Here is a 27341-nt window from a genome sequence, read left to right on the forward strand (position 1 = left end):
GTCTCACGGTCTCTCCTGCCCGGGCTGGCTTTGAACCGCGATCCTCAGATCTCAGCCTCCTGAGTAGCTAGGATTACAGGTGTGAGCCACCAGCGCCCGGCTTCCAACATTCTTTCTACTCAGTGCTTGTCTAGTTACATTTCCTCAGCAAGTTTGGAAAATCTAAGAGCTTCCTCATGGGCTAATGCTTATTCCAGGCTTATAGCAAGGGATAGCTGAGAGGATTTTTTTTTAAGTTTAGCATACATAACAATATGTTACAATTTGGAAATATATTTCAAGTGATTTAGAAAATGGTGGCTTCTCCTTTTTGTGGATTTACGATACCTGTATTTCAAGAACTGTTTCTGTTTCTGTCTATTCAGCCTATCTGCCAGGCAGCCTACCAGAATGACTTGGGACAAGTGTGGCAATGGGTAAAAACAGACAACAACTACATCAACATTCAAGATGGCTTCAATGGAGATACTCCTCTCATCTGTGCCTGCAGGAGAGGCCATGTCAGAATCGTTTCCTTCCTTTTAAAAAGAAACGCTAATGTCAACCTTAAAAACCAGGTGAGCTGTGACACATTAGTGGGAAGTGTAATTGTGCATAATAATTAATAATTAGGAATTCCTAAGATTTCTTGTCAACTGGAATTGTTTTACATTCCTATTCCTCAATTTTATTTGATCATTGCTTGTAGCTTCTAATATCCATGGTTCTATTTTTTCCCAATTTTTGGAATACAATAAGGACATTTTATTGAACAAAAAATGCAATGGAGTAAAATCAGCAAGCATGTTTTGTGATTTATTATGTGCTGCTGAGGTAGAAAAGAATAATTTATTCATTTGGCTGGGTGGAATGTATTTTGATCAATGTCACCCCTCTGTCCCTCTCCTCTCCACACCTTCCTTCAGTCTTCTTAATTTTGTAGGATATTCATTGGTTTCTTGATTGCATTCTTCCTCTCTTCTCCTCTTCATACATCTTATTTATTTTCTTTAAAAACTACAGTGAGCGTGAAAATCTGCCTTCTGATAACTTCTTAAATGTACATTCACCTCTATTATTTGCTAATGCAGATTTCCTTTACACTGGATTAATTAACAGTCCTATTCATGGAAACCTGAGCTTACTGATCAGAAAACAAGCAAAAAGGTGTTTTTGGTGCATTAAAAATTTTTTTAAAGCATAAACTAAACTTTTTGATATGATCATCTGAAATGTAAAATTTTGAAACAAAGAGTTCTTTGCTTAATTTGTAGAAAGAGAGAACCTGCTTGCATTATGCTGTGAAGAAAAGATTTACTTTCTTTGATTATCTACTCATTGTCCTTTTGATGCCTGTCCTGCTGATTGGTTATTTCCTCATGGTGAGTTCAATGTTGGGACAAAGAGGGAAGAGTCATCTATGATTTATCATGTGTTGCTAGACAGTGAGATATTGTCAAGAAATAGTAAGAAACTAAGTCCTTGGCTTGTGCAGGTGCTCCTTGGCTATTGATGGCATCACAACCCAATGAAGCTCTCATAGGATGGAAATGTCAAACAGAACATTCACTTAATAGGCCTAGCCTACCAAACATTACAATTGAGCTACATGATAGAATAAAAGCTGTTTCCCCTTGTGATCACATGACTGACCGAGAGCTGCAGCTCTCTGCCACTGCCCAGCCTCATGCTGCCTAGTACTAGCTCAGGAAAAGACCGAAATTAAAAAATTCAAAAGTGTGGTTTATTCTGAATGTCTTCCACTTTCCATCCAACACAAAGTTGAAAAATCATAAATGGAACCATTGTTAATTGGGACCCATCGTTAAAGATGTTTCTAATCTGCAAGTGATGCTATGATATAAGTGAGAAGAAAAGTAACAGAGGAAGATAAAGCAATGATACAATACTCTGTGTGAGGTGCACTAAGAAAAATCATGTAATCTCAACTAAGAAACATCTGAAGTAAGCGGAAACCCTGACTACTGGAAATATAATTTTCTTCATACATTTTTCCCTTTATTCTGTCTGAGGAGTACTGGCTCTGTATGTTTTTCTCTGATGTTCAAGAGTCACATGAGTTAGAAGATAAATCTGAAAGGTTTTGAGTTAGAAGTCAGTGAACACTGAGGGTATTTGTAGAGGGTCTGAAGTCATCTTTCACCTTGATGAACTGAATTGCTCGGATCTTTGGCAGAATAATACCTTGAGTATTATTCTCTGGGGATCTAGTCATATTGCAAGTAGAAGACAAAACTTGAATAAATTAAAGTAGTCTGAGACACAAGAGAGAATAAATGTTTGTAATACAACTCTTATGCTTGTTTTTAATAGGTATCAAAGACAAAGCAGAATGAGTATCTCGTACGAATGCTCCTCGATGCTGGTGTGGAAGTGAATGCTACAGACTGTGTAAGTGTATTTTTAGCCATCAGAAAAAAAATTCTGAAATGCTTTTTACAACTCATGTGATTATCACTTACTGAAGTGCTTGCTCCAGTTTACATAGTTTCTTTTATTTTTCTCACTGTTAGCTAGGCAGCTTTAGGGTTATTCATATTCTTATAATAAAATCATGAGAATAAAATCTTTATTGATTATAGGACATTTTGAAAAGAACAGTCTTTGACATTGGTAAGAAGTTAAGGAAATTGGAGGCTGTAATAACCAAGTATCAAGAAGCTGGAGTTATAATGCCTGTGTGCAAATTGAAGTTTGGCACTTTTTACTTATGAGGGATTCAGGAAGTTAGAAACTTATTTGACTTTCTGTTTCCTCATTTGTAAAGTTATGGGGGGTATTGATAGCAACTGTCTTATAGAATGGATTCCTGTAAAGCATGTAGCAAAGAGCTTGGCACATAGTAAATGCTCCATGGATATTAACAGCCTTTCTGTAGCCCAGATCCCAACCACTAGCAGAGAGAATTTATCAATCTATCTGTCTCTATTTAATTTAAATTATACATGGTCCTGAAGTTTGAACTCAGGGTCTGTGCTTTCTAGGCAGGTGCTCTGATCACTTGAGCTACATATTCCTCGTCCTTTTTTCCTTATTTTTCAGATATAGTAATGTGTTTTTGCCAAGGCTGGCCTTAAATGGTTATTCTTCTTTCTCCACCTTTCCAAACATAGTTGGGATTGCAGGTATACACGCACCATCAAGTTCAGCTCAAGAGACCCCTTTCGCAAATGAAAGTCTGATTAGAACAAAGGTTAGAGAAAAATCCCAGTATTTCTAAGGGTAGTGGTCACAGGTGTTACATCACCTAACCTTTCCTGTAACAAAATTCTGTTTATACATTTACTTCTGCACCATGGCACTCATCTTTTCCTTTAATGGCTCAGAATAGGTCAAAAGTGTATTTTTATGGCATTCAATTTCTTATAGTAATACAGCAAAACTTTAGGTTCCTAGTGTTTAATTGAGAAAGGAGGTTGAAATTTGATTATAAAACCTATCATTGTATTTGTGACACTGTGTGTATTACCATTGCGTAGTGGTAGAGATTATGTTCTCATCCCTGCTTCCACTTATTAGTTTACCTTTGTCTATATTCCAGTTGTGTTTGAATTGATGCAGTTGTGTGTAAGTATGTGCATGAGGGAGCGAGAGAGAGAGAGAGAGAGAGAGAGGAAGAGGAAGAGGAGATAGAGAAAGAAAAGGAGAGTGATGGCACAAGATAATATGCCTAGGATATATGTTTTCCTGTATTGCAAGAATTTTGGAGTAATTTATCTTCTTAAGCATCTTTGAAATTTATTAAATAAGATTATTATAGGTTCGACTCTTGAAGGTTTTGCTTGGTCTTGTCATTTAACTAAAATAACTAAAAATTGTGCAGGTGACACAAATTTCTCTTGAGTATTTTCCTACCTAATTATATGTGCATCTATATCAAGATAGAGATATTATTATCTGCCTAGCACACAAATGTGCCTTGCAATACATAGATTCCCCCTTCTATCATGTTTCAAAAATGATGTGAATATTGTGACCCATGTCCTAACTGCACATAATGCAATGTTTCCTATTTTCAATTAGTTAGATACTATTTTATGTGGAAAGAGTCACAGCTAGACATATCACTAATAATGCCACCACCTAATAAAAGTGCATTATATCATATAATTTTGGGAGAAATTCCAGTGGAAAAGGTTCTGTTAGTCTTGATAGTTTGAAATGTTATTTCTTTACTTACCCAAAGCATAAGGTCTTTTTTATGTTTGAAAGGCAAAACTTGAAACACCAATTATTAACTATAGTTAATAATCGAAATTGGTAGTATCAGAGTATAACCACCACTTTAAAGTATATAATGTGAAGTATAACAAACTGAGTATGGATTTCAATGTCAAACTGCTATGATCATACAGATGCTCTGTAGTGATGTGATCATGTACTTTGTTCAGACTGAGGATATGACCAGGAACCAAAGGATGTATTTGTAGAAAGGTCTGTGTGGAAATTCTTAAGGAAAAAGATGATAGAATGATGAACCAGGCGTATAGAATTATGAAGGGAAAACACCCTAGTCTCCACATCAGACTTGTATACATTACATCCTTTAGTTTGGAACAGAAAATAAAAAGGAGAAATAGATAAATGGCTTCTAGAGTCTTAACATGCATCGTGAAACAGCAGAGTTAAGGTATTTCAGAATGAGAAATACAGGTGCCCACAGATCTGGCTTTTGCTTATCTTGCGCACTGCACACTGAATAGTTGCTAAGGAAACGACCTGCTGAAGTTTGTGGAGAGCCTGACGGATGAGCTCAGATGTTGGCCCTTTGTGTTTCAGTATGGCTGCACTGCTCTACATTATGCCTGCAAAATGAAAAACCAGGCTCTCATCCCTCTGCTTCTGCAAGCCCATGCGGACCCCATGATAAAAAATAAGGTAAGGATCTGAGAACCATGGTCAGAAGTCATCCTAGATGCCTCATCTCATGTAAGCCTTATGTTGAAACATGTTCATTGCCTTCGTTGTCTCACATGAGAATAACAGAAAAGCTGATGGTTCTTTTTAAGGGACAAAGTTACCCTGTCATTCTTAGAACTAAATGACATTTAAAGCTTTAACTATGTCTACCAGTCAATTACTGTTTAATAAACCTTTTCCATTGGCATTTGACTGTATTAGAAGTAAATAACTGTGATTAATTTTTTCTCCCCAGGAGGGTGAGAGCTCACTGGATATTGTGAAGAAACTAAAATTTTCCCAGATTGAATTAATGCTAAGAAAAGCATCATAATCCTGTGACCTCACAGATGGAGACAGAGACTCAGCTAAAAGACTGGATTTTATCTGTGTTATGGATTGCTGGTCTATGGATCTCACTTTTTAGGGAGAATGATGGCTACCATGGTTAATGGTTTTGAAGAGCTTGATGTTTACAATTTTATTCAGTGGAGTTCACCATGATCACAATCCTTCTAGAGGAAGCATGAAGCTGTTGAAGTATCCACTTCTGTCAAAATCTGTTTCCAACTCAATCTCCCCAAGAAAAGAAAGTTGAAGTTACCAGATAGTGTTCTCTTACCCCTCATCATAAGGACACTGTTTGTGTCCTAAGAGCGACTGCTCCTCCCAGATGCCGTAAGTACTAAGGAACAATCAAAATATGTACCGTTGTATTGAGTGGTGCGTGCACATGCAAGGATTTAGAGATTCCAATGTAAATATTTCTTTGATGAAACAATGTAATAAAAGCATGCATCAGTTGTCAGGGATGAACCTGTCTACACCTGAGAACTTGGCAAATACTACAAAGCAGAGTATTTTCTTCTGTGTGCTTATTTTCTGTGAGCGGGTTTATCTGCAGTCTACAAATTATTCTGGTACCAGTTAACACGTATAAGCCACCTTGGTTTGAACAAATGTAACTATCAAACCGTCTGTTCAAAAACATCCTTCTGGGTTGGAGGTGTAGCTCAATAGAGAGTGGGTGTGGCATTTGACCTCTAGTACAGAAAATAAATAATAAAAATGAATAAATTTATGATCTTGCAATTATAAAGCAAATACTAGCTTTACTTACTTATGTCATATTTTTGTAGGTATTGAAGATTGAACCTAAGGCTTCACACATGCTAAGCATTTTCCCTACCACTGTGGTGCACCTCCAAACTCAATTGTTTATCTTTGCACTCGTAAAATTTAAAACTGTGATTGTAACTTATTTGGATAAAGGAATTGTTCACAAAATTGAAGAAATATAATGAGAAGGTATCTGGATTATATTTTAAGTGAGAGATTACAAGTGCTAAAATACGTTTGTTACGTCCTTTGTGAAATGAGACAGTAGAAATAAACATACCTTATGTATCTGATTGCATTTTGAAAATCAAGACTGTGTCAGGCAGAGCTGTAGATCTAGACTAAGTAGATGTATAAAACAGATGTAGTCTAAGAATGAATGATTTATTCTTACATGGGACAAGAACTAATAAAATACAAATACAAATATTTATGGGCCTATATGCAAAGACCCTATGGCAAGCCGTAGTGTATATATATTCTGTAGGTTTTAAATGTCTCTAAAGAAATAATTTAAGGTACTTTAGCATTGGACTCAGATACATGGTGCCTGTAGGAGACAAAAATAAATAACTTTGCACACTAGTATATCTGCAACAATGCCTTCAACATGCAGAGCCTATTTTTTATTTGTTTTCAGAATTGATGTTGCAAAAAACTATTTATATAATTTACAGTCGTCATCTTTAACAATGTTTTAAGAAATAAATCTAGAGTTGTGAATGTTGAATAATCATCTAACAATAACTTTCTTGAGATTGAAGAACAAAATACATGATAATATGATGCTCATGACATCATAATATTTCCTTTATAGTTTTTAATTTTCAGAGGTAGAAAATTGGGCCAATGGGTCTCTAAGCAATATGCTGTAAACTCTCCAACAAGGTTATCCTAGGATCTCGGCCCTGACATGCACATGCAATGCTATCTGCAATCCACAATGTGCTTACTGCAAAGTTAACAAATGTCCCACAAATTACCTTTCTTGGGATCTAAATATGATACGTGACCACATTCTGAGGATGTTTAACACATATTTCATTCCTACTATACATTGATTTCTTTGCTTTGTCCTTAAATATTCTTAGGATGTTTAACACATGTTTCACACATGTTGTATACTGATTTCTTTGGTTTGCCCTAAAAGCCCCTTGGCTTCCTGAGGTAGGATCCTGTCTCTGTGGAAACAAAGTTATTACTGATCGCATTTTGCCCAAGACTACCCAGAGATTTATGAACTAAGTATCTGTCATAATTTTCATCTTCCTTTACTACTCCAAAATATGATTTACAGAAAAAAAAATCTATCCAGAGGAAATTCACCTGTCTGATGTAGCAAAAATCTCCGTACTTTCTGGTTTTCAAGTAAAAGCTGCCCTTCAAGATGATAGAAGATACAATAACATAGGGAACCTTCAATTCACCAAGCAAGTTTTACTAGCTGAAAAGAAACATATAAGTTATAGTGCCAAATGTAGACATCTGAAGGGCTGTATAGTGTATTATACTGTTGTCTTCCCTGCCACTAACATGGCAGGTTTCCACTTCTGAAAATCCCTCCTCAAATCTTCCATGCCTGGCTTTAGTCTCATGTTCCAGGAGGCTGTTCTTAGGGCTTGTCAATCGCAGGCACTTTACAGTGTAATCTTGCAGGTTCCCTGGGAAAGGTTGGCCTCCTCTTTCATCAGATGTATGATTTCACTGTACACTTGCTGAGGAGCATCCAACCCCCAGATGAAATCCACGTGAGCCCATTCAGGAATGTTCTTATGGTAGATGAGGTTAGTCACTTCAGAGAGCAGTGTTTTTACATCTTCTGGATTTGAAAGCCAGTCCTGCCCTCCCGACCACATGGCCGTTGGAACTGTCATGTCTTGAACGTTGTACTTTATAGGAGTAGGCTAGAGCAAAAGAAGAATTTTAACTCCAGATAATAGTTTGACTTCCATACTATAATGAGCTTTCGAATAAACATGACAGGCATGCCATTAGTGGTGGTGGAAGGTTCATGGTGTGAGACTCATACAGACTTGTTTAAGAGCTCCTATTCCAGTCTCTAAGTCAATTATTTAATCAGATTAGACCTCAATTTCTTTATCTGTGAAGTGAGGATATAAGTAGTAATTTACTGGGTCACATAAAATGACTTAAATTGCCTGTTTCTGTATGTGTGTGCACTGGTGGGGATTAAGCTCATAGCCTATGCTTTACCACTGAGCTACATTTCCATTACCTAAATTGTCTTTAAAAAGTAAAATAGTTGATGCTGAGGATGTGGCTCAATAGTACAGGGCTTGCCTAGCATGCACAATGTGCTAGGTTCAACCCAGCACTGAAAAAAATATTAATAAAGGAAAGATCCCTGTTAGTGTTGAAGGAATCAAAAACATAGAGAAACTCCACAAAATGGCCTTTAGCTCTAAGTTAATTTGAACCAAAGTAAGGTAAAAGTAAATGCCTGTTGTAAACACTCAAATCACATGTTTATTAAAATTCACACCAAATTCAAAAAGAATTCTAAAGGATTATCCACTTCCCACTTCCATTTTCCTTGTTTTAAAAGTTAAAGTGTTCTTGGCAAATCAAAGTAATCTACCCACTATCACACAAGATTTTAGTTGAGAACTATCACACAAGATTTTAGTTGAGAAGCAAGAACACAGATCAGCACTTATCATTTCTTGCTTTTTGTGGTTTGGGGTTTTTGTTTTTGACTTAGTCTACCATCACCATTCCTGTTTTTCTTTTGATTCTACAAGGATGTTTCTTCCATCCACAATAGGCTATACTTATCCCTGGATTAAGCCTACCCCATCTGACTCTAAGAGGCCCAGGGACCTTTTCATTAGGCAGCCTGCAGGCCTCCTGCTCCAGTAGAATTACAGAGGCCGCTGAGCTGTCAACTTTCATGTTTCAAATGGAATCAAAGCCTTACATTTTCTGCTTGACTTGTAGTAACTTATTTCAATTCCTAGAATAGCTGGTTAGCATGACTTCCCCCTTACACATCCCAAAGCATACATTTTCAGCAGATGGTATTTGATTCTCTTACCTGATTGCATTTCTCCAGATTTTTTGTCTCACTCCCCCAGTCATATGCACGGAGTTCCCCAGAATTCACTGCCTAAGAGGAGAGGGAAGCTTGGCTAGGTTTTCAAAGGTGGTGGAAATGGGCTACCATTGTGCAATGGTAGCTTTTCCCTTGCACAAGCAAACAAATTTAGGAAATTACAAATGCAAGAATCAGGCTTTTTCAGTCGAAAGACAGTGCATAGAAATGTTGGTCAGCACCTAATCAGCACCTCCAGGAAGTACATCTCCTCCGTAATGAAGGTACACTGGTATTTGGCACAATTCCTGAAGCTTCAATTGGAAAATTGTACAATACAGTTACTCTGAAAGATAATGACTACATCTCATCCAAATCGAAGTTTTCTATACATACACAAGCTTTTCCACCTGAGGTTGCAGCACAAAAGACTATCTCTGGTCAGTTAGCTGGAAGAGCCAAAAAGGACAATTTAAAAAAAAATTCTCTGAAGCATCTCTTTGAGGTGACTAGAGACAGAATGAACTTACCTGACTATCCGACTATCTTACTGTTGAACTCCTCTTAAGATTTTCTTAAGCCATTCCTGTGCTCCCATCCTCTAAAATATTTCCGTGATGTTTTGCATCATTGAAACATCACTGACTGGTATGCTTTTATTTTGAAATAAATATAAACTTCTGGCTAGTCCAGTCAAAATGTGAAGGGACCTTTAACAAATATGACAAGTTCAGCATTCTCACCTGGCTCCAGTGGAGAATATTTTGCACAGATGTCCCAGCAGGAGTATGGGCCACATAGACATTTGATCGACTCTGTAATACAAAAAGGAATTCTTTTTGAGTCATGGAAAAACCTCACAAGATGTGCATCTTGTCAATACCAAATCTCCAGGCTATCAAACTGAGAAATAGGACTATCATCAAATTATCAGCAATTTTCTGTGAACCAGTATTGTATACGTGTATGCAAATACAATAACACTAACTGTAGTTCTGAGAACCTGAATTTTTTCATTTGAGAATTACTTCTCATTAGAGATCTAACTTCTCACAAAATACCTGTAGTACTGCAAATAAAAACCCCACAAGTGAACAAAGTGTTTTATTTTTTAAAGCCCTTTCTATAGTGATATTTAGGATATAAGCTCTGGAATAGTTTTGAGCGCTATAGATTAATTGTAGGTGAATTTGGACAATTTATTTACCTCCCTAAGTCTTATACAAATCTATAAGGTAGGGATATTAATATTTGTCTTATAGGTTTATTATGAGGCATTCTTTAACCTGACATTTAATAAATCCCTGCTAAATGGTAATTATCATTTTAGTAATTGATGGGATCACTGATGGTGATGAACAGCCCTTCTTTTTCAAATGTCATTAGAGATGGCGTGTCTAGGCTGCAGAGAGATGCCCTTTCATTACTAGTGTGCTTTGAGCTAATGGATTGGTAAGTTTGAAGGAATCAAGACCCCTTCTCCTCCTACTTTGTGACAGGTCAATGGGCACCCCATCTTTGCACATCCCTGTAAGATCAACTGCAGCTTGTTGATGCTGGCACCATGGAATGCTGGTTCACCTCCCAAGTCCAGTTTCCTTCTCTCTGGGTATTATCTCAATAGCAGTCAAGTACAGTCCATCTCAGAGAGTGTGCTCTGCTCCAGGGAAACTCCCCATGACACTTACCAAGGGGTAGTAGCTATGCCTAAACTGAACAGAAACTTCTAGAATTTTCACCAAAGAACTTAAACTATAAACCAAAAGACCCATGTGAAGGGGAGAGATAGATGGTGTATAGTAGTTCCCCTGGTTGACTACTAGGTTTGAATCACTCTTCCTACCTGTTATCTTACCACAGGCTTTCAGTCTTCTTCATCTACAATCTGTGATGCTCATATCATCTACAATCTGTGATGCTTCCATCCTGCTTAATTATTTCTAGCATTTCTCCACAAGTTGAAAACTGAAATTATAGGACAGGCCTCAGTGCCTTTGGTGTTGATCATTTCTCTGGTGTCATCTCACCTTGAGGAGTGAGGTTATAACTCCTGAATTTTCTAGGGAAGTAGAATTTACGAGGCTCCCACTCACCATGTTCATATTGTTTGTGTTAAATCCTCCCAGCAGTAATATGATATTGCCACAAATTTGATCAAGAATCATCTGGCCACAAAGGTATATAACCAACTGTCTAAAAAATCTTGTCTGGTAAAGAAATTCTTTTCTGCCAAATAATCCCTGTGAAAATATGAAAGGAAATTGTGGTCATGACAATATAGTAAAAGAAAAAAAAGATTGAAACTTGAAAGCATATATGCTAGGAAGTTAGGCTGGAAGCCTTTTGTATACACATAGAAATTATCTAAAGGGTCACATACCTTAATCATTATATCTGGCAGCAGCAAAAATTTGGTCCCAGGGCTTTTTGCATATTTAACTGTGGCTATGGGGGCTAAAGCAAAATACATTTTGATTTTATGAGCCAGCTCTGGCATTGTGGAAAATGCAATAAAGCCTGTAAGATAAAAAAATTATATATTTTATTTCTATCAAAATCTTCTTTTTCTCCTATTTGAGACAATATTTTCCTGCCTGGCCTCAAATTTGGAATTCTTTTGCCTCAGCTTCAAAGGGTGGTAATTACATGCATGTGTCATGTCTGGTGCTATCAAAGTACTTTAATAAATATGTGTGATTATATCATAATTCTTGTGTGAAACTAACCTCCAGGAAGATGCAGTAGCTAAAAAGTTTCAGGATCCCTATGACATTTATGGCATATTTGCTTTCATTAATTTGTTCTATCTAAATTAAATTATTGAATTTACTGAATAAAATGATATGAGTTTGAGAATATAATCTATCTATCTGTCTATCTATCTATCTATCTATCTATCTATCTATCTATCTATCTATCTATCTATCTGTCTGTCTGTCTGTCTGTCTGTCTGTCTGTCTGTCTGTCTGTCTGTCTATCCTATCTAGATTCATTCTTAGTCTAGTTTCAGAATCTCATATACACTAAATAAAATAAAAAATCCTATTAATAGAGAATTAGAGAAGTCACATTGTTTGAAAACAAGCATGATCTATAACAATTGGTGTGGGGTAGGAGGACTTTTTATGTTGTTGTTTGTTTGTTTATTTTACTTTGTTTTGTTTTTGGTCGTGGGCTTGAATTCTGGGCCTGGGTGCTGTCCCTCAGCTCTTCAGCTCAAGGCTAGAGCTCTATCACTTGAGCCACTTATTGGAGATAAGAGTCTCAAAGACTTTTCCTGCCCGGACTGGCTTTGAACTGTGATCCTCAGATCTCAACCTCCTCAGTAGCTAGGATGACGGGTGTGAGCCACCAGCGTCCAGCTGCTGATGTGTTTGGTTTTTGTTAATCTCTCAACATTTCTGGAACACAAATTGTAATGGTTTCATAGATACCTTTTCTAGAAGATTGAATTCCATTCCTATTTATACTAAGAACTTGGTATAAAATTCTAGTGAAACCATCAGTGACTCAGAGGGACAGATTTCCCCCAAATACCATAGTTTGGGGAAGATATCTGTAATTTCTTCTATGGGAAGAAAACAATTATTTCATAAATAGTTCAAAATTAAACCAAACAAAAAAATTCAAAACCAACACCTAATTCCAGATTTCAACATTAATGGGAAAAGAGAGACTAATATTATAGTATGATGATAATGCGTTGTATTTATTGTCTACCTAACTAGGTAGCAGATGCTGAATTCAGGTCTTCATTCACAGCACACATTTATTGAGGGCACACAGTACCACAAATATCTTTTACTGACTTCAAAGAGCTTATATACAATAGCATATTGAATACTTTAAAACAGTCCTAAAACCTTTAAGATGAAGGTATTATGCCCATTTTGTAGATGAGAAACCTTAGATTAGGGTAGTTGAAGAACTTGTTCAATGTTATCTATTAAAAGTGGCAGGAGCAGTGCATGCATCCAGAGCTGTCTGAACCCAAAGCCCTGGCCCTTTCTATGCTCTCACAAGCCTGCTTCAGTTCAGTCCTTATTTCCCTCAGCTCTTATAGGCACAGAAGAGGAGAAGGCCAGATCCAAGTGGAATGTTGGCAGATAAAAGTCCCAGGATGGCTTGTACCACAGTTTCACATGTCTCCTGAGTATACAAACCAGCTTTCCTTCAAACCTACCCATGGTGGTGCCCTGTGAGTAGCCGACATAATAGATCTTTTCCTGGCCCGTTTTCTGCAAAATAAAGTTTATCACTGCAGGAAGGTCAAACCTAGCCATCTCATCATAACTACAAGGGGGAAAAGACAAAGTTATATGAACAATTATAATCAGATACAAACAGAAAGTCCCCCTCCCCAGGATACACAGGGTATATAAACCAGCTTGTATGTGGTCAACCCTGCTAGCTTATATTACTGTGATTCTCATGGCACTGTCTTATTTCAAATTCTGCAATGTTTGAGTATCTCTGGGCTCACAAGCTGTCAATGGACTACTGTGCTTTGCAGATGTTCAATAAAATATTGAACATGGTGAATATTTGTTTTGCACATCATGTCTCTTACCCTGTGAAAAAAAAAGCTCAGAACCATTCAAATTCCTTTTATTGGAAAAATAATTGACAAAATGCATAAAGAACAGGTTGAGTTCGATGCTGGCATCTCATGTTTGAAATCCTAGCTTCTTGGGAGACGAGTTTTGTTGGGATCATGGTTCTAGGGCAGACTGAACAGTAAAGTGTGAGAGGCATCCTTCCTAATGAAGAGCTAAAGGTGGTGGCATGTGTCTCTTTGCAAGCTACTAGAAAGCCTAGATGGGAAGAAAGACCCTATCTAAAAATAATGAGCAAAAAGATCAGGGCTGGAACTATGGCTGAGTAGGAAGAGTCCCCATAAACACCTGCAAGTTCCTGAGTTCAAAACACCAGTACCACCCAAATTAGTAATAAATAAAGAGCAGGATGAATATTAATAAGACATGTATATAAAACATTAAATAAAACACGTAAATGAAAACATTGAAACCCTTTTGTAAGGCCACGATTCACGTCATTCAAACTAATGATTCCCAGTTGTTGTTTTTTTTTTAATAATTCTTCTTCTTTTTATCTTTTGAGGCTTCCAAAATTCATCTCCTCCTGGAGGGCATTAGCCCTCACTATCACACATGGAAGAATTCATTACATGAAAGTCACCTACAAGAAAATGAATCTACACTTTTCTCTTTCCAATGTCAATCACCTTATATAAGCCACCATTCCGACTCCAGTAACCAGACCTAACTATCGATATGGGGAATTCTAGCTTGTCAAAAAATGGAGCTATCTTTTTTGCATATTAGTAATACAATCAAAATGAAGTGTTCAAATAGTAGAAACAATAATTTAATTACTTTCATTTATTGTTTTTGGTCGTATTAGAGATTGAAATCAAGGCTTTGCACTTGTAAAGCAATAGCTCTATCACTTGATAGTAGATTTAATTATTTTTCAGGTAGAGGCTGATGCTTTTTGGGCTAACCTTAGACCATGATACTTACGATTCCGGTATAACTAGGATTACAGAAACAAGACTCCATGCTTGGCTTCTCTAACATTTCCCCTAGGTTGGCTTCCTATCTCTGCCTCCTAAGCAGCTGGAATAATTATGATTTCAACCACCACAGCCAGCTGAAATGATCCTTTTTTATCCACCTCTCCCAATAACATCTATGTCCACTGCCATCTTCAAGCTTTTCATATACCTGAAAGCCCAAAACTCATCTTGATCTATGGAGAGGGTCTTGTGTTTCCGAGACCACGTGTTTCCTCTGCTGTTTCCCATCCACACGTCATAACCAGCATCAGCCAGAATGAAGCCCAAACTGTTGTTGGGGAGATTGGAAATCCAGTTGGTAGCATCTCCAAGCAGTCCATGCTGCAGCAATACCACCGGCCTGGACCCTGCAGTCAAGACAGAGTATCAATTTTGTAATGTCTTTCTTGTGATTCCCTAATGTGTTAAAGCTTTTCAGTCAGAAAAGTCTATGTTCAAATCTCCATTCAGCTGCTTGGTCACTTGATTGTCTTGGTTTTACTTCCTTATCATCACATAAATGAAATTGTTCTTATAATTATGTAAGATGAAGTACAAAAAAAGTGATAGCACAATGCCTGGAAAAGAAAAGGAATCAATAAAATTCAGCTTACATTGTTTTGTACGATTATGTGACTTGTTTGAGTGGTCTAGAAAATATTAGAAGTGTCCCAGTAAAGAGCACAGTATAATGATGGAGGGCAGAATAAGCAAACACACACACACACACACACACACACACACACACAAAACATTATGTGGTGATCTAATCTTAAGGTTATTTCATGTCAAAGGGATCCCAAAGTCAATTTGAAAGAGCTTCTTTCGATATGGGAAAAATTTGAACATCAAAATAAAATTACAGTAATGAATCCTTTCCCATTGATAGATTCAGATAGCAATGAATTGTATCCCATGAGTAAATTCAGAATAGCCTACTTGAAGAGGCAAATGTAGCTGGAGAAATAAAATCAGCCACTAGAGGGGAGAATTGTGCACCAACTGAAGTCAAAGACTTGTCTTGATTCCCCAAACTGCTTAGCAGTGAATGGTCAGGTTGTGAGAATAAACTAGCCCATACATAAGAAAACAAACAAATAATCAAGCTAGATCTGTGAATGGAAGTTTCAGATGGATTCCACAAAGTAATTTCTGTAGCCACTAGACTGCTTTCAAGAGCCATGTTTCATCCAATTACCCCATAGAATTTGTGAGATTTAGTGAAAGTCTTTCAGTGTTCCCAAACCACTTATTTATTCAATGCTTATTTAATCACTGTAGTGTTTCTTTATCTATTAACAACTAGAAGGTGCTCAGCACTATGTTAGCTACTGCATAGAACCTTGAACAAAAAGTAGACAAAGTGTTATTGTAATAAAAACAAGCAAATCTTTCATACCACGGTATTATGTACTATATAAAAAATTAATCAGGATAAAGAGGGAGTTGCCAATAAATGGCCAAGAAGTTGTTAATTGGAGTAGAGAGTTTAAAAGAAGAAGGATAAATGCAAGTTCAAAATCACTGAGGTAGGAACATGCTAGACATATTTAAGAAACATATGGGGGCTGGGAAGGTGGCTCAGTGGTAGAGTGCTTGCCTTACATACATGAGGTCCTGGGTTCGATTCCTCAGCACCACATAAGCAGAAAAAGCCAGAAGTGGCATGTGGCTCACGCTGTAGAGCTCTAGCCTTGAGCTGAAGAGCTGAGGGACATAGCCCAGGCCCAGAGTTAAGACCCCATGACTGATCAAAATAAAAAAGACACATATTGGCAGCTAGTGTTGCACAGAACATGTTGACATTGGTGTACTTAGAATAAAATTAAATCCTGGGGCTTCAAATAGAAACACAAGATAGAGACAAGTAGGTCATGAAGATGAATTTTTAAGCCAGTATTAATATAAAATCTCACATATAAAATTAAATTGCACAAGGTATATAAATGTATCAAAAATGAACATTTCAGCCAGGCACCGGTGACTCACGCCTATAATCCTAAATGCTCAGGAGGCTGAGATCTGAGGATTGAGGTTCAAAGCCAGCTCAGGCAGGAAAGTCCGTGAGACTCTTATCTCCAGTAAACCACTCAGAAAACTGGAAGTGGTGCTGTGGCTCAAGTGGTAGAGCACTAGCCTTGAGCCTAAGACCTGAGGGACAGCAGCCCAGCCCAGTGTTCAAGCCCCACGACAGACAGGAAAAAAAAATCACACATAGAACCTGCTTCATAAAAAGTCCCTAGTGAAAAGTGAGAGAATGTATTAAATATTTAATGTATTCTTTGAATGGTACCAAAGAACACTGGTGTCATATTCGACTTTACATTCTTCACGGTTCAAGGCATTATCAGAGAATGTTCTAGAATGTCTACTAAAATGGGTTTGAAGAATGAGTTAAATGAGGAATGAAGTCGACAAACACTTTTTCTTGAAAGCTTTTTGTTGTTGTTGATTTGTGTTGAGCCACAAACAGCACACTGGGCCCTGACACAGAGTCTTCCACAACCTTAGCACACATTCTACCACTGAGCTCTACTTTTCTGGGCCCACAGGAGTTTTTTGTGAAAAGAATGTTTAAAATGATTGATGGACATGGGTTGTGTAGGGTAATGATGATGAAGATGATGAGGAGTTGACCCAATCCTTTGACTTGACAATGTATCTTAGTCTGTATTAAGAATCCAGGCAATACTCTAGACACTGAACTCACAAGAAAGTCAGGACTGAAGGGAAGAGTGGCACGCTAGGGTGATAGGAGTGAAATTTACCATTCTTGTTAGGTTGCATTAGGCCTTGAGGAATTCTGTTCACAGAAAGTATATACCCATCTTCAGTCGCAACTTCATACTCCTCACAGGGATAGCCTTGATGTCGGACGATCTCACTCTATGGAAAAAGCACAATTAAGTTTGGGTTCAGCAATATATGGCTGTATTGCTTGGCCTTGTAAATTGGAAACAAGAAAGTCCTCTATTTTTAATCAGTTGTAGGGGCTTGAACTCTGGGCCTGGGTGCTATCTCCAAGCTCTTCAGCTCAAAAAGAGCACTCTACCACTTAAACCACAGCACCACTTCTGGTTTTCTGGTGGTTAATTGGAGATAAAGGTTTCACTGACTTTCCTGCCCTGGCTGGCTTTGATCTGTGATCCTCAGATCTCAGCCTCCTGAGTAGCTAGGATGACAGGTGTGAGCCACCAGCACCCAGCATTCTCTAACTATTTTACCTTACAAAAACCAGCCAACCTTCTCCAGTCCTTACTTTCTTTAATCTTTAGTTATCTATTTATTTTAACTTCTGGTACTGACAGTGGAACTCAGCCTTTCACTATGTGTAATATGAAGTCTGAATCTGTGTGATGATTTTCAAAAGCATCAGCATCCCTTGGGCATCTATTCAAAATGCAGATAATCACTTTCTAGTTAGGAATTCCAAGGCCAGGGCCCAACGTGCTGTTTGTGGCTCAACCAGCTCTGAAGGAAATTCTGAAACATGCTATTGTTTGAGTGCCACAGAACCAAAATACAGAAGCTTGGATGTACATCAGAGTCATCCAGGATAGCTAAGTAGATTCTTGGGCCCATTGCTAGTTAGGGATCAGGGAGTTCTGATGTAGTCAACAGGACACACTTGTTCTAAGACAATTTAGAAGAATCCCTGGGTCACACCTTCCCTAAGGTTCTTTTTAGTTCCAGAACCACAGAGTCAATAATAGTGGTTTTTTTTGTTGTTGTTGTTTTAAATGACACCTTAAAGATCCCTTGGAGAAGTTGAGGAGAACTGTAAGAATGATTATACAGTACATGGATATTCATAATTGTTTTGCATGTAATTTAAAGAGTTTCAGATTCCTTGCTGACTATGCTTGGGCCATTGATTAAACATCTTTATTCCATATACTGGTTGCTTGCAGAAACTCTTAGGACAACATGAAGCTGTAGAGATCTCCTCAGCATCCTTGCTTGCCCCCCAGTTTGCAGAGAAGGAGGCAAGCGGTTATTTTTAAGTGAGAAAGAGAAAAGAAAGACATCAAATGCCTCATATGAGGCAATGGCTCATAACTTTAAGAAGATTCTTGCAGTCCCACTGCTTGAGATTTAATCCCATCTCTAATACTAATACAAGAATTGGCTGTCTGGTCTAGGGAGCATTGGTTAAAGGTTCTCTATTCTTGTTTCTTTATCTGTTAGTTCATACTCCAGGGGATTTTACAAGGAATGTAAAAAGAGATTATAGACATGTAATACCACTACAAGGGATGGTATATGTAGTATATGTAGTAGTAGTTACTCAATGGGCATTTTTTCTCTCTTTCTCTCTCTCTCTTCCTCTCTCTGTGTGTGTGTGTGTGTGTGTGTGTGTGACTATTTCACTTAAAAATTTCAGCATGCCTGAGACTTAATTAGAGGGCTATTTAAAATCCATTGTTGGACTTTACTCTCAAAATTTCTGAAATGGACCATAGGTCTTGGGTGAACCCTTTGAAAAACCACTGTTATTTGTTACTTGGGAGAGAAGATAAATACTTAAAGCATAAGAATAGAAGACATCAAGTGTAGTTGGCTAGATTAAATGTAATGTGTCAAATGGGAGTTGAACAGATGTGTATGAAGAAAGGAATAGAGTAATTCTGAGTAAGGAGGACACAATGAGCAGGACTTATCAAAGCCTTATGGAAGAGGGAGAATTCGCCCTGGGTCTTAAGGATTAAATAGGAGTTACCTAAGAAAAGCAGAGATTACCTAAGAAAAGCAGAGATTAAGGACATGAAAATCTCAAAAACAAAAAAAGAGAGCAAGAACTCAGTGACATGGTGTTTACATGTTATACAGACAATATATGGCAGGAGACTTCATAATATTAGGACATAAATCTGTGAACATGAAATTAGAGGCACAACATATTCTAAAAGACAAGTTCCTGATCATAATCTTGCAATTTTTGTTTTGTTTTCTTTTGTTTGGGTCAGTTGTGGGGCTTCAACTTAGGGCCTGGGTACTGTCCCTGAGCTCTTTTGCTCAAGGCTAGCACTCTACCACTTCAAGCCACAGCGTTACTTCCAGTTTATGAGTCGTTAATTGACGATAAGAGTTTCAGGGGGACTTTTCTGCTTGGGCTGGCTTCTAACTGTAATCATCAGACCTCAGCCTCCTAAGTAGTTAACTATTATTACAAAAGAAAGTTTAACAATAGACATTCTCACTATGAATATTTTACTCCTGATTCTATTTAGTATTTAATTTTTGGTCCAATTGTTTATTCCCAAAATTTTAACCTAAGGGGAAAAAAATCAGAGATAGGTATTAAAAATAATTGTGAGTATGTTTTTTCCAATGTTATGTGTAACAGTAAAAAATAAACTATACAGGGAGACAAGTGAAATAAATATTGTGTCCGCCAAGAGGATAGTGATCAGATCTTCCCAAAGAGGCATGGCCTCAGTCCTTCCTGCCACAGGTAATGATTGATATGTTGGGGTATAAAAGGCTGGTATCTCAGTTCAACTTGGGACATCTCTGAAAGGTCTTTCTAGTTCTGGAACTCTCCACAAGGTTTGTGGAGGATGTTTTGGAGTTTGTTTGGCAAGTGTCTGCTCTTAACTATACTTGCTTCTGCTCTTCCTTTCTACAGGTGTTGATCTCACCTCTCTCTCTCTCTCTCTCTCTGTCTCTCTCTCTCTCATTTTTTGAAATGGGACAGAGAGGCATTATATTGCTTAAGCTGGTCTCAAACTTGTGAGCTCAAGTGATTCTCTTGCCTCAGTCTTCCTGGTATTTGGAATGTAGGTAAGTGCCATCATCCATCAGAGCTCATTTGAATAGACCTCCTGCATTTGAATTCTCCCTTAGTATTTGCTCCTCAGAGTACCAAACAGAACAATGCGTATCCTATGAAATGGGATGTAATATGGAAGCCCAAATGATGTTCTTAAAAGGTATTTGAAATGGTGGGAAAGTCTTCCTAATATTTGTTAGTAGAAAAAAAATGCTGGGAAATAGTAACTATTCCTTATTTTAGAAAGAGCAAAGTTCATAGATTTAGAAGAAAAGGAGGGACATACGACAAAGTCATTGATGGCTAGCTCTGTGTATGCTAGTCATTGCTACATTAGTCCCCCTATGAAATTCTTAATTTTCTTACAATGAATACATATTCTTTTTAGGGGGGTACATGGGGAGGGGGTAGTAGGGATTCACTTCACCATCCATTTATCTTCTCTTCTTCCTCTTCTTCCTCCTCCTCCACCTTCTCATCCTTTTTTTTCCTGGGCTGGCCTCAAATGTAGCTCTCCAGTCTCCACCTCCTAAGTGGCTAAGATTATATGCTTGAGCCACTGAGTGTAGCAACATTTATTATTTTTGTAATAAAAGGACAGTCAATGTTTAAAAGCTAATGAAATACAACCTGCAGTCATCTGCCTGAATACCACACGCTTTAAGGTGCTTAAGTGCTCCAACATGCTCATCTTTTTGTCACAGCCCTTTAACTCATATTCATCCTTCAGACTTCAGGTTAAGCAGTGTTGCTTAAAAATATCTTCCCTAAATGTTCTGGGTTAATTCCCCTTGTTTTGCCTTTTCTTCTCAGCTATTATTGTTTGTGTAATTAAATACTTGAGTGTTTGTCTTTTCTGTTGTGTTGGGGGCTTCAGAACATCAGGTGCTTTTGATATTCAGCTCCATCACTAAGTGCAAAAGAAAAACCATACTAGGAGCCTAGTAGGTATTCAGTAAGCACTTACTAAAATTCATATGAATAAAGCCATTTGTTTACCAAAATACATGATTGAGTGTAATCCGTACATATTAGGATAGAGTCAAAAATCACTTCAGACTTTCAACTAATTATACTCTTCAGTATTGAATTGTTTCTCTGAATTTAAACAACTCAGTGTAATTCACTGCATTTCCAGGTATACTTTTTTTAGTGGCAGAAGTCAGAGCTTTAGGAAACCCTGCCTGAAATTGTGGTAGGGTATAAGTGCTGGGAAGACTCAGTAGGTAAGGTTAGGAAGGTAATGCTTATCTGTACTTAGGATTCTTTCCACTCTTCAAGCACATACCAATTTGGGTGGGATGTGCTTAGAGCTAGAAGAATGACTACTCAGGGTCTGCACCAATGTGCTATCCAGATAAACTCTTGATCTGTCACTGGAATAGTCAGAAGACACCTGGTATTTATATTTATTTATTATTTATTTGTTTGTTTGTTGGTTGGTTGGTCATGGGGCTTGAATTCTGGGCCTTAAGCGAGCACTCTATCACTGAGCCACAGCTCCACTTCCGGTTTTCTGATGGTTTATTGGAGATAAGAGTCTCATGGACTTTTCTGCCCAGGCTTGCTTTGAACTGTGATCATCAGATCTCAGCCTCCTCAGTAGCTAGGATTACAGGCATGAGCCACCAGTGCCCAGTGATACCTGATATTTATTACCATGGAGATCCAGGATATTTCCATGGCATTTCTGTTTTCGGACCAAGAGAGGGAAAATAAAGTGTTGGTAGATGGGAATGTTTCTATAAAAGTATCTTAAACCTACATATCTGAATGTTAAATTTCCCCCCTTCCCCAGGTACTATGTTAATCTATATAGTCCATGGACTTTGTACACAATCTTCTCACTCATATGAAGGGAGTCTCTCCTCTCTCACAGATGGGAGGGCCTACAGTATCCTGGTGATAATTACAGGATTGTGTTTAGGCAGGTCTGAATTTCAATTGCAAGTCAACCAGGGACCTGAGGTGGAGGCTTGTCAAACTTGCTTTACCTCTTTCATCTCAGTGCTACAGGTTGAAAAATCTTGGATGATCCAATTTGAATGCCTAGGACAGCAAAGACCAAATTGAAAGTGTGTCTGTCTGCTTCACCGCAATGCATAGGATGCATATTAGTAAGTAATAGCCACTCATGAGATCAAGCTGAATTTGAAAGTAAGCCAAAGCTAAAAAATTATCTGGGAGATATAAAGAGATGTACCGTCCTTTCTGTATTTTACACATACACACATGCATGCACACACATGCACACGCACCCCACACATACCTCTTCTTGAGTACTCACAGTACTCTTATCAATGCCATCCACAGAGTTAGTAGGCCAGTCAGACATTGAGGCTACGGTAAGTGGAGCCCTGATAGCAAGAGGTCAGGGCTAATAACTTTATAACATGGGAGAAGATTGAAAAAGAATGAAAAGCAAAGACAAGATGGAAGTAATCTAGGGTCTGAGATTTGTCCTAAATTCCTCAGTTCTTGCTTTTCTCATAGGATGATGATAAGAATTTGAAGAAAAGTTAAATTATCTCTGTAGTCCAAAGGGATGAACCCAGTTTACCCCAATTATTGACCTCACTCAGAGAGTAGATAGGTCTACTGACATCCAATTTAACATTCTTTCCATCTATGCTACATATTAGCATTCATCCAGCCTGCATCAATACAATATATCCAAGCAATACATAGTGCAGATACTACCCAGATGCAAATGTTAGCATATAACCATTTCCCCCAAAAGATTAAGATGGGAAAACCCAACTTACAACATTCATGAATGCTTCTGGGTCCACAGATTTAGTTGGCAAATGGCCTGAATTCACATTTCTTTGGAGCAAATAAACCACCAGAATCAGAATCCACATCTCCACTCTCTGTGAAAAAATCCAGGCTCTTGACAAGAAGTCTGACATCTTCCAACATCTGCATTTATTTACTTTTTTTTCAAACGATATCTAAAGTCAGAAGAAGAATTGGTAAATTGAAACAACCAAAAAAACCTCTCTTTTTTCCAGCTGCGTTTTCTTTCTCCAAATCTGAATCAGGTTAAACAAGCTGGCTTAGTTAGAAGAAAGCAGGAACATGCAGTAGGCTACAAGCATAGTTCAGGATGTCCCAATACCCTTTGGCTCCTCCCTCGAGCTCTGTAATCACCAATCCTCTGGCTTGTAGGTATATAGAACTTTCTTAAATGCCTATCAGAGTTTCATGCATGTGACACACCCCATAAAACTTGGTTTCTTGTCATCATCTACTAAGCACTTCTCTCAACCTGTAGAGTTTATCTTTCTTTGGAAAGGGAACAAGACTTGGAGTCTATGGGAAACATCATCAGTTGATGGTTTTAATATTTTCTATTGTTAGTGATAGATGAGAAGACTGGATGGAAACAAATACATATTTAATCCATTTGTGTTCAGCTTAATTAAATAAATGGGCATGGTTTTTAATTTGGTTTACAATTATTAGGTAATTTTGGCAGGATGATACCTAGCAATTAAATCATTCGCAAGAACTAGAAAAATGAGTTGCAGCCTCGTTGTTTTCCCGAATGAAACATCCCATTCTAGTTGAGTGTAAAGCAAAAAGAGTGATGCATTCCTTGGCTTATTGGCAGTTGACAGGCCAGGAAAGATTGGTATGTCAATTTAAGGAGATCATATGTTACAAATTAATAAGGAAAAATACAGGTAAAACCCTCCTTTTCCATCAATGACACATCCACGCTATGGAAACAGCAGCCAGGCCAGTTTGCCGCTTTTGGGAATGTGGTGGGTGAAGGAGAGGAAGCTGAAACTGGAAAGATGAGTCTGAGAGAGGGCCTCAGCCCAGGTGACTCAGCCAGGCCAGATAGGCGTGAACAGGGAGGCCTGCCATCCTTATCTTGATGCATCTCAAAACTCCCTATCACTGCTGGCCTGTTGCATGCTACAGTGGAGAAGTCTGATCTAATTAAAAGGCTGAGGATAACTCTCTTTGCAGGGTCCTGCATATTTAGAGCCCATGGAGTTCACTCTAAAGCCATTCAGAATAGGAAATAAAACAAAACTTTTCTGCCAACAAAATTATATGGAGCAAAGAACAAAGTAAGTCTCACTCTGCTTTCATTTTCAGAAATGTGAAGGTATCTTAAATGGCTCATTCAATGATTTTGCTTAGTGAGTTTGTGGAGAAGACAGAAATAAAATCCAGCTCTTTTAATTCAGTGTTTGGGATGATAACACAGAAGACAAATTCAATGTCCTCTGCCTATAAGTGATTTCTTTAAGAAATCCTCCTCTGGTTTTTAAGTGGATAAGTCTTGATTTTATCATATCTAAAAGATACAAGTTCCACATGCTTGCTCCAATCTGCTCAGATAAGCAAAAGTTTCACACTGGAGAACATATCTATATGTGTATATACATCTACACATTATATATAGATGTATATACACCTGATATTCATAATGTATTATATGTAATATATGTTGTACATATATATTAAATACACATACATACATATACACATATATATGTGTATATGTGTGTATATGTATATATGTATATGTATAGTTCTGGGGCCTCTTATTTGCTAAGCATGTGATTGGTTACTTGAGTCATAGCTCCAGCCACAAATTATTAATAATTTTAAATTCTGTAGAGACTTTTAGTGAGATAGTTTATGGTAGTTGAGGGGGAAAAAAAACCCTGGCTTTTATAATGAGATTACAATTTCCCCTCTAATACTCCATCTTGAGAGCTAAGGGGCTGTAAGTTAGTGCTGCAAGTGTTGAATTGAGTTTTGTTAAGGCAAATCTTTCCATTTTTACCACTACTACTTTAAGGTTTGGGGGGCTATGCCAAAGAACCCATCAGAGAGTGGCAGCCAAAGATCTCATCAGAAACACTGTATAGTAAAAAGACCAAAATGGTTGTGTAGAGTCAAACTCATCCTACAGGGTCTTTATAAATTATCCTGCCAAGAAAGTCAGGTCTGCATATTGTTTATTTATTTACTTATGTTACTTTTACTGGCTTATAGTGGTTATATGTGGGATTTCCATGTTACATCTCCACATATGTTTATAGTGTGTTCCAGTTGAATCACATCCTTTGTGCCCCTCCCATTTCAGAATTAATATTACAACAGGCTCCTTTATTTTGTTTACATAGTTGCAAATGATCTGTTCTGATAGTATTCAACTTCTTTTATCCTTCCTATCAGCCCAACCCCAACTACTTAGTACCTCCCTACCACCTACAGAGTCTATTTCTCTCCTCAACGATTCCCCTTTTGATCAATGTTGCTTAAATCAGCTTCCTAATTGGTCTCCACATGCTTGTTTCTCAGACCTGAATCCCTAGCTTAGCAACACCGATCAATTTATCCTGGTTCTTTATTCCATATTCATTTCATAGTCAAAGAAGCACAGACAACTTTATCTCTGACTTTTGGCATTGGTCTCTGTGTTGATCAAACATCAAAGATCTCGGTTTGCAGTTCTCTCTCCTCCAATTCTAGCTGCAACAAACAATTTAAACACTATTCAGTGTATATAGTAATTAAGAAGGTAAATTGTAGAGGCAGGCACACGTAGCTCTGGGCATTTTCCCACAGTCTCTGAGCCTAGGTGTCCTGATTTGCAAGATACAAACAGTAATGTTACCTCCTCCTTCGGGCTGTTACAGGGTAACAGGAGAGGGGCACAGTTGGTGATGTGGAATGAACACTCATCCCAGCTCAGTAATTTCACTGCAAGGAGGTTATCCACACTTTAGCTGCTGTTTTCTGCCCCACAGTGAAATAGGGACATTGGGTATAAGTAAGGCCATCTTGTCCTCACCACCATCTTGACATCTTAATAGATGATGGGAACTTTTCCCAAGAACTCTAGAAGTGACGAAGGTCATTCTTTGAACTGCAGATGTGTCACAGGTTGCTCCAGAGAATACTTGCTCTTGGCTGTCCTTGATTGTTCCCCCTAGATAACTAGCCCAATGGTTCTCCCTAGCTTACTTTGCCTATGCACATCATATTAGGTTGAGTTCCTCATACCAACCATGGTTTTTGCCTTTATAAGTTTTATTCTAGCTGCAATCTATACTGCAAGTTTTGAAGGGACCTGAGTCTGCTCATAGTTACCAACTTTCTAATCCAGACTCCCGATTTCACCTCTCGAAGTATGGCTTCACCGTATCTCACTGCTCAAATTCCCATATAAAATTTGGAGTCCCTGGCGAGATGCCAGTGCCAAGGGGCATTCAGGTTCCTTGAAACCACTGGAGGATGGGCTCAGCAATTGGGCTTCTGTAGGATGGGAACTTCATAGGAAGGCACCCCTGATACATTCCAGGGCCCTGTGGCCTTTCTGCCACTCCAACAGCCAGACCATGGATGCTTAGTATGCCACTAAATCATTTTGGAGTCACTCAGGAGACTTCTGGAGGTAAGTAAGTTGATGGTTCTGTTTTCTGGAGGTAGATTGATCTGGCTGTTGTGGAAGGGTAGCAGACATGATCAATACCTCCCTAACAGGACCTCAATACTTGAGACATCAACAGAGGGTTTTAGTTTGATTTGGTTCTGCTTTTTTTTTTCTTAGAAAATGGTACCATTCTGTTGTATAAATTCTTGTCTTCTGTGTCCTTGTTCTTTGTAACTCTAGTCATTTTTGATAGTCTTCGGAAGATAGCTGATGTCATTTTGTCTGTCACCTGCCCAACTGCTCTCATATCTGTCTCTAAGAATATGGTTCTTCCTCTAGTAAGCCCACTGTCCCCAATACATGATTAAAAACTTTAAAAGGGCAGGGGGGCTTAAGAAGAAACAAAATGAATCTGTCTGTGTAATAAAATGTGTCCTCAATGTAAGCTGGTATATAAAGTTCTCTAAAGTGGGTGAAGATCAAAATAAGGCCACTGCTTAAAATACATGGTAAA

The 27341-nt window shown here is 38.0% G+C and overlaps 2 protein-coding genes across 2 annotated transcripts in view; one reads left to right on the forward strand and one right to left on the reverse strand.

Moving 5' to 3' along the window:
- Ankrd22 (ankyrin repeat domain 22) overlaps positions 1 to 5233 on the forward strand; it is a 13722-nt gene extending 8489 nt beyond the window's left edge. The window contains exons 2-6 of the mRNA XM_013017132.1: positions 366 to 557; positions 1254 to 1361; positions 2314 to 2391; positions 4780 to 4878; positions 5156 to 5233. Coding sequence (XP_012872586.1) covers positions 366 to 557; positions 1254 to 1361; positions 2314 to 2391; positions 4780 to 4878; positions 5156 to 5233 — 555 coding nt within the window. The remainder of the gene's footprint in view (positions 1 to 365; positions 558 to 1253; positions 1362 to 2313; positions 2392 to 4779; positions 4879 to 5155) is intronic.
- Positions 5234 to 7655: 2422 nt separating this feature from the next.
- On the reverse strand, positions 7656 to 23333 carry Lipm (lipase, family member M). Its single transcript, XM_013017041.1, has 9 exons — positions 23187 to 23333; positions 17417 to 17534; positions 14818 to 15016; positions 13254 to 13363; positions 11451 to 11587; positions 11164 to 11310; positions 9814 to 9885; positions 9074 to 9145; positions 7656 to 7922 (listed from the first exon to the last, which is right to left on the reverse strand). Exons 1-9 carry the CDS (start codon positions 23331 to 23333, stop codon positions 7656 to 7658), a joined length of 1269 nt encoding a protein of 422 aa, XP_012872495.1.
- Between the last annotated feature and the right edge of the window lie 4008 nt (positions 23334 to 27341).

The sequence above is a fragment of the Dipodomys ordii genome, unplaced genomic scaffold (genome assembly GCF_000151885.1).
Source record: "Dipodomys ordii isolate 6190 unplaced genomic scaffold, Dord_2.0 Scaffold34, whole genome shotgun sequence".
Lineage (NCBI taxonomy): Eukaryota > Metazoa > Chordata > Mammalia > Rodentia > Heteromyidae > Dipodomys > Dipodomys ordii.

Excerpts from the sequence above, each read along its gene's own strand:
- Lipm (XM_013017041.1), bottom strand. The coding sequence starts at position 23,333 with ATGTCAGACTTCTTGTCAAGAGCCTGGATTTTTTCACAGAGAGTGGAG. Across the intron at positions 15,017-17,416 it reads AATGCAACCTAACAAGAATG|GGTCCAGGCCGGTGGTATTG; the intron begins GTAAATTTCACT and ends TCTTGACTGCAG. Across the intron at positions 11,588-13,253 it reads CTCACAGGGCACCACCATGG|GCTTTATTGCATTTTCCACA; the intron begins GTAGGTTTGAAG and ends TTTATCTTACAG.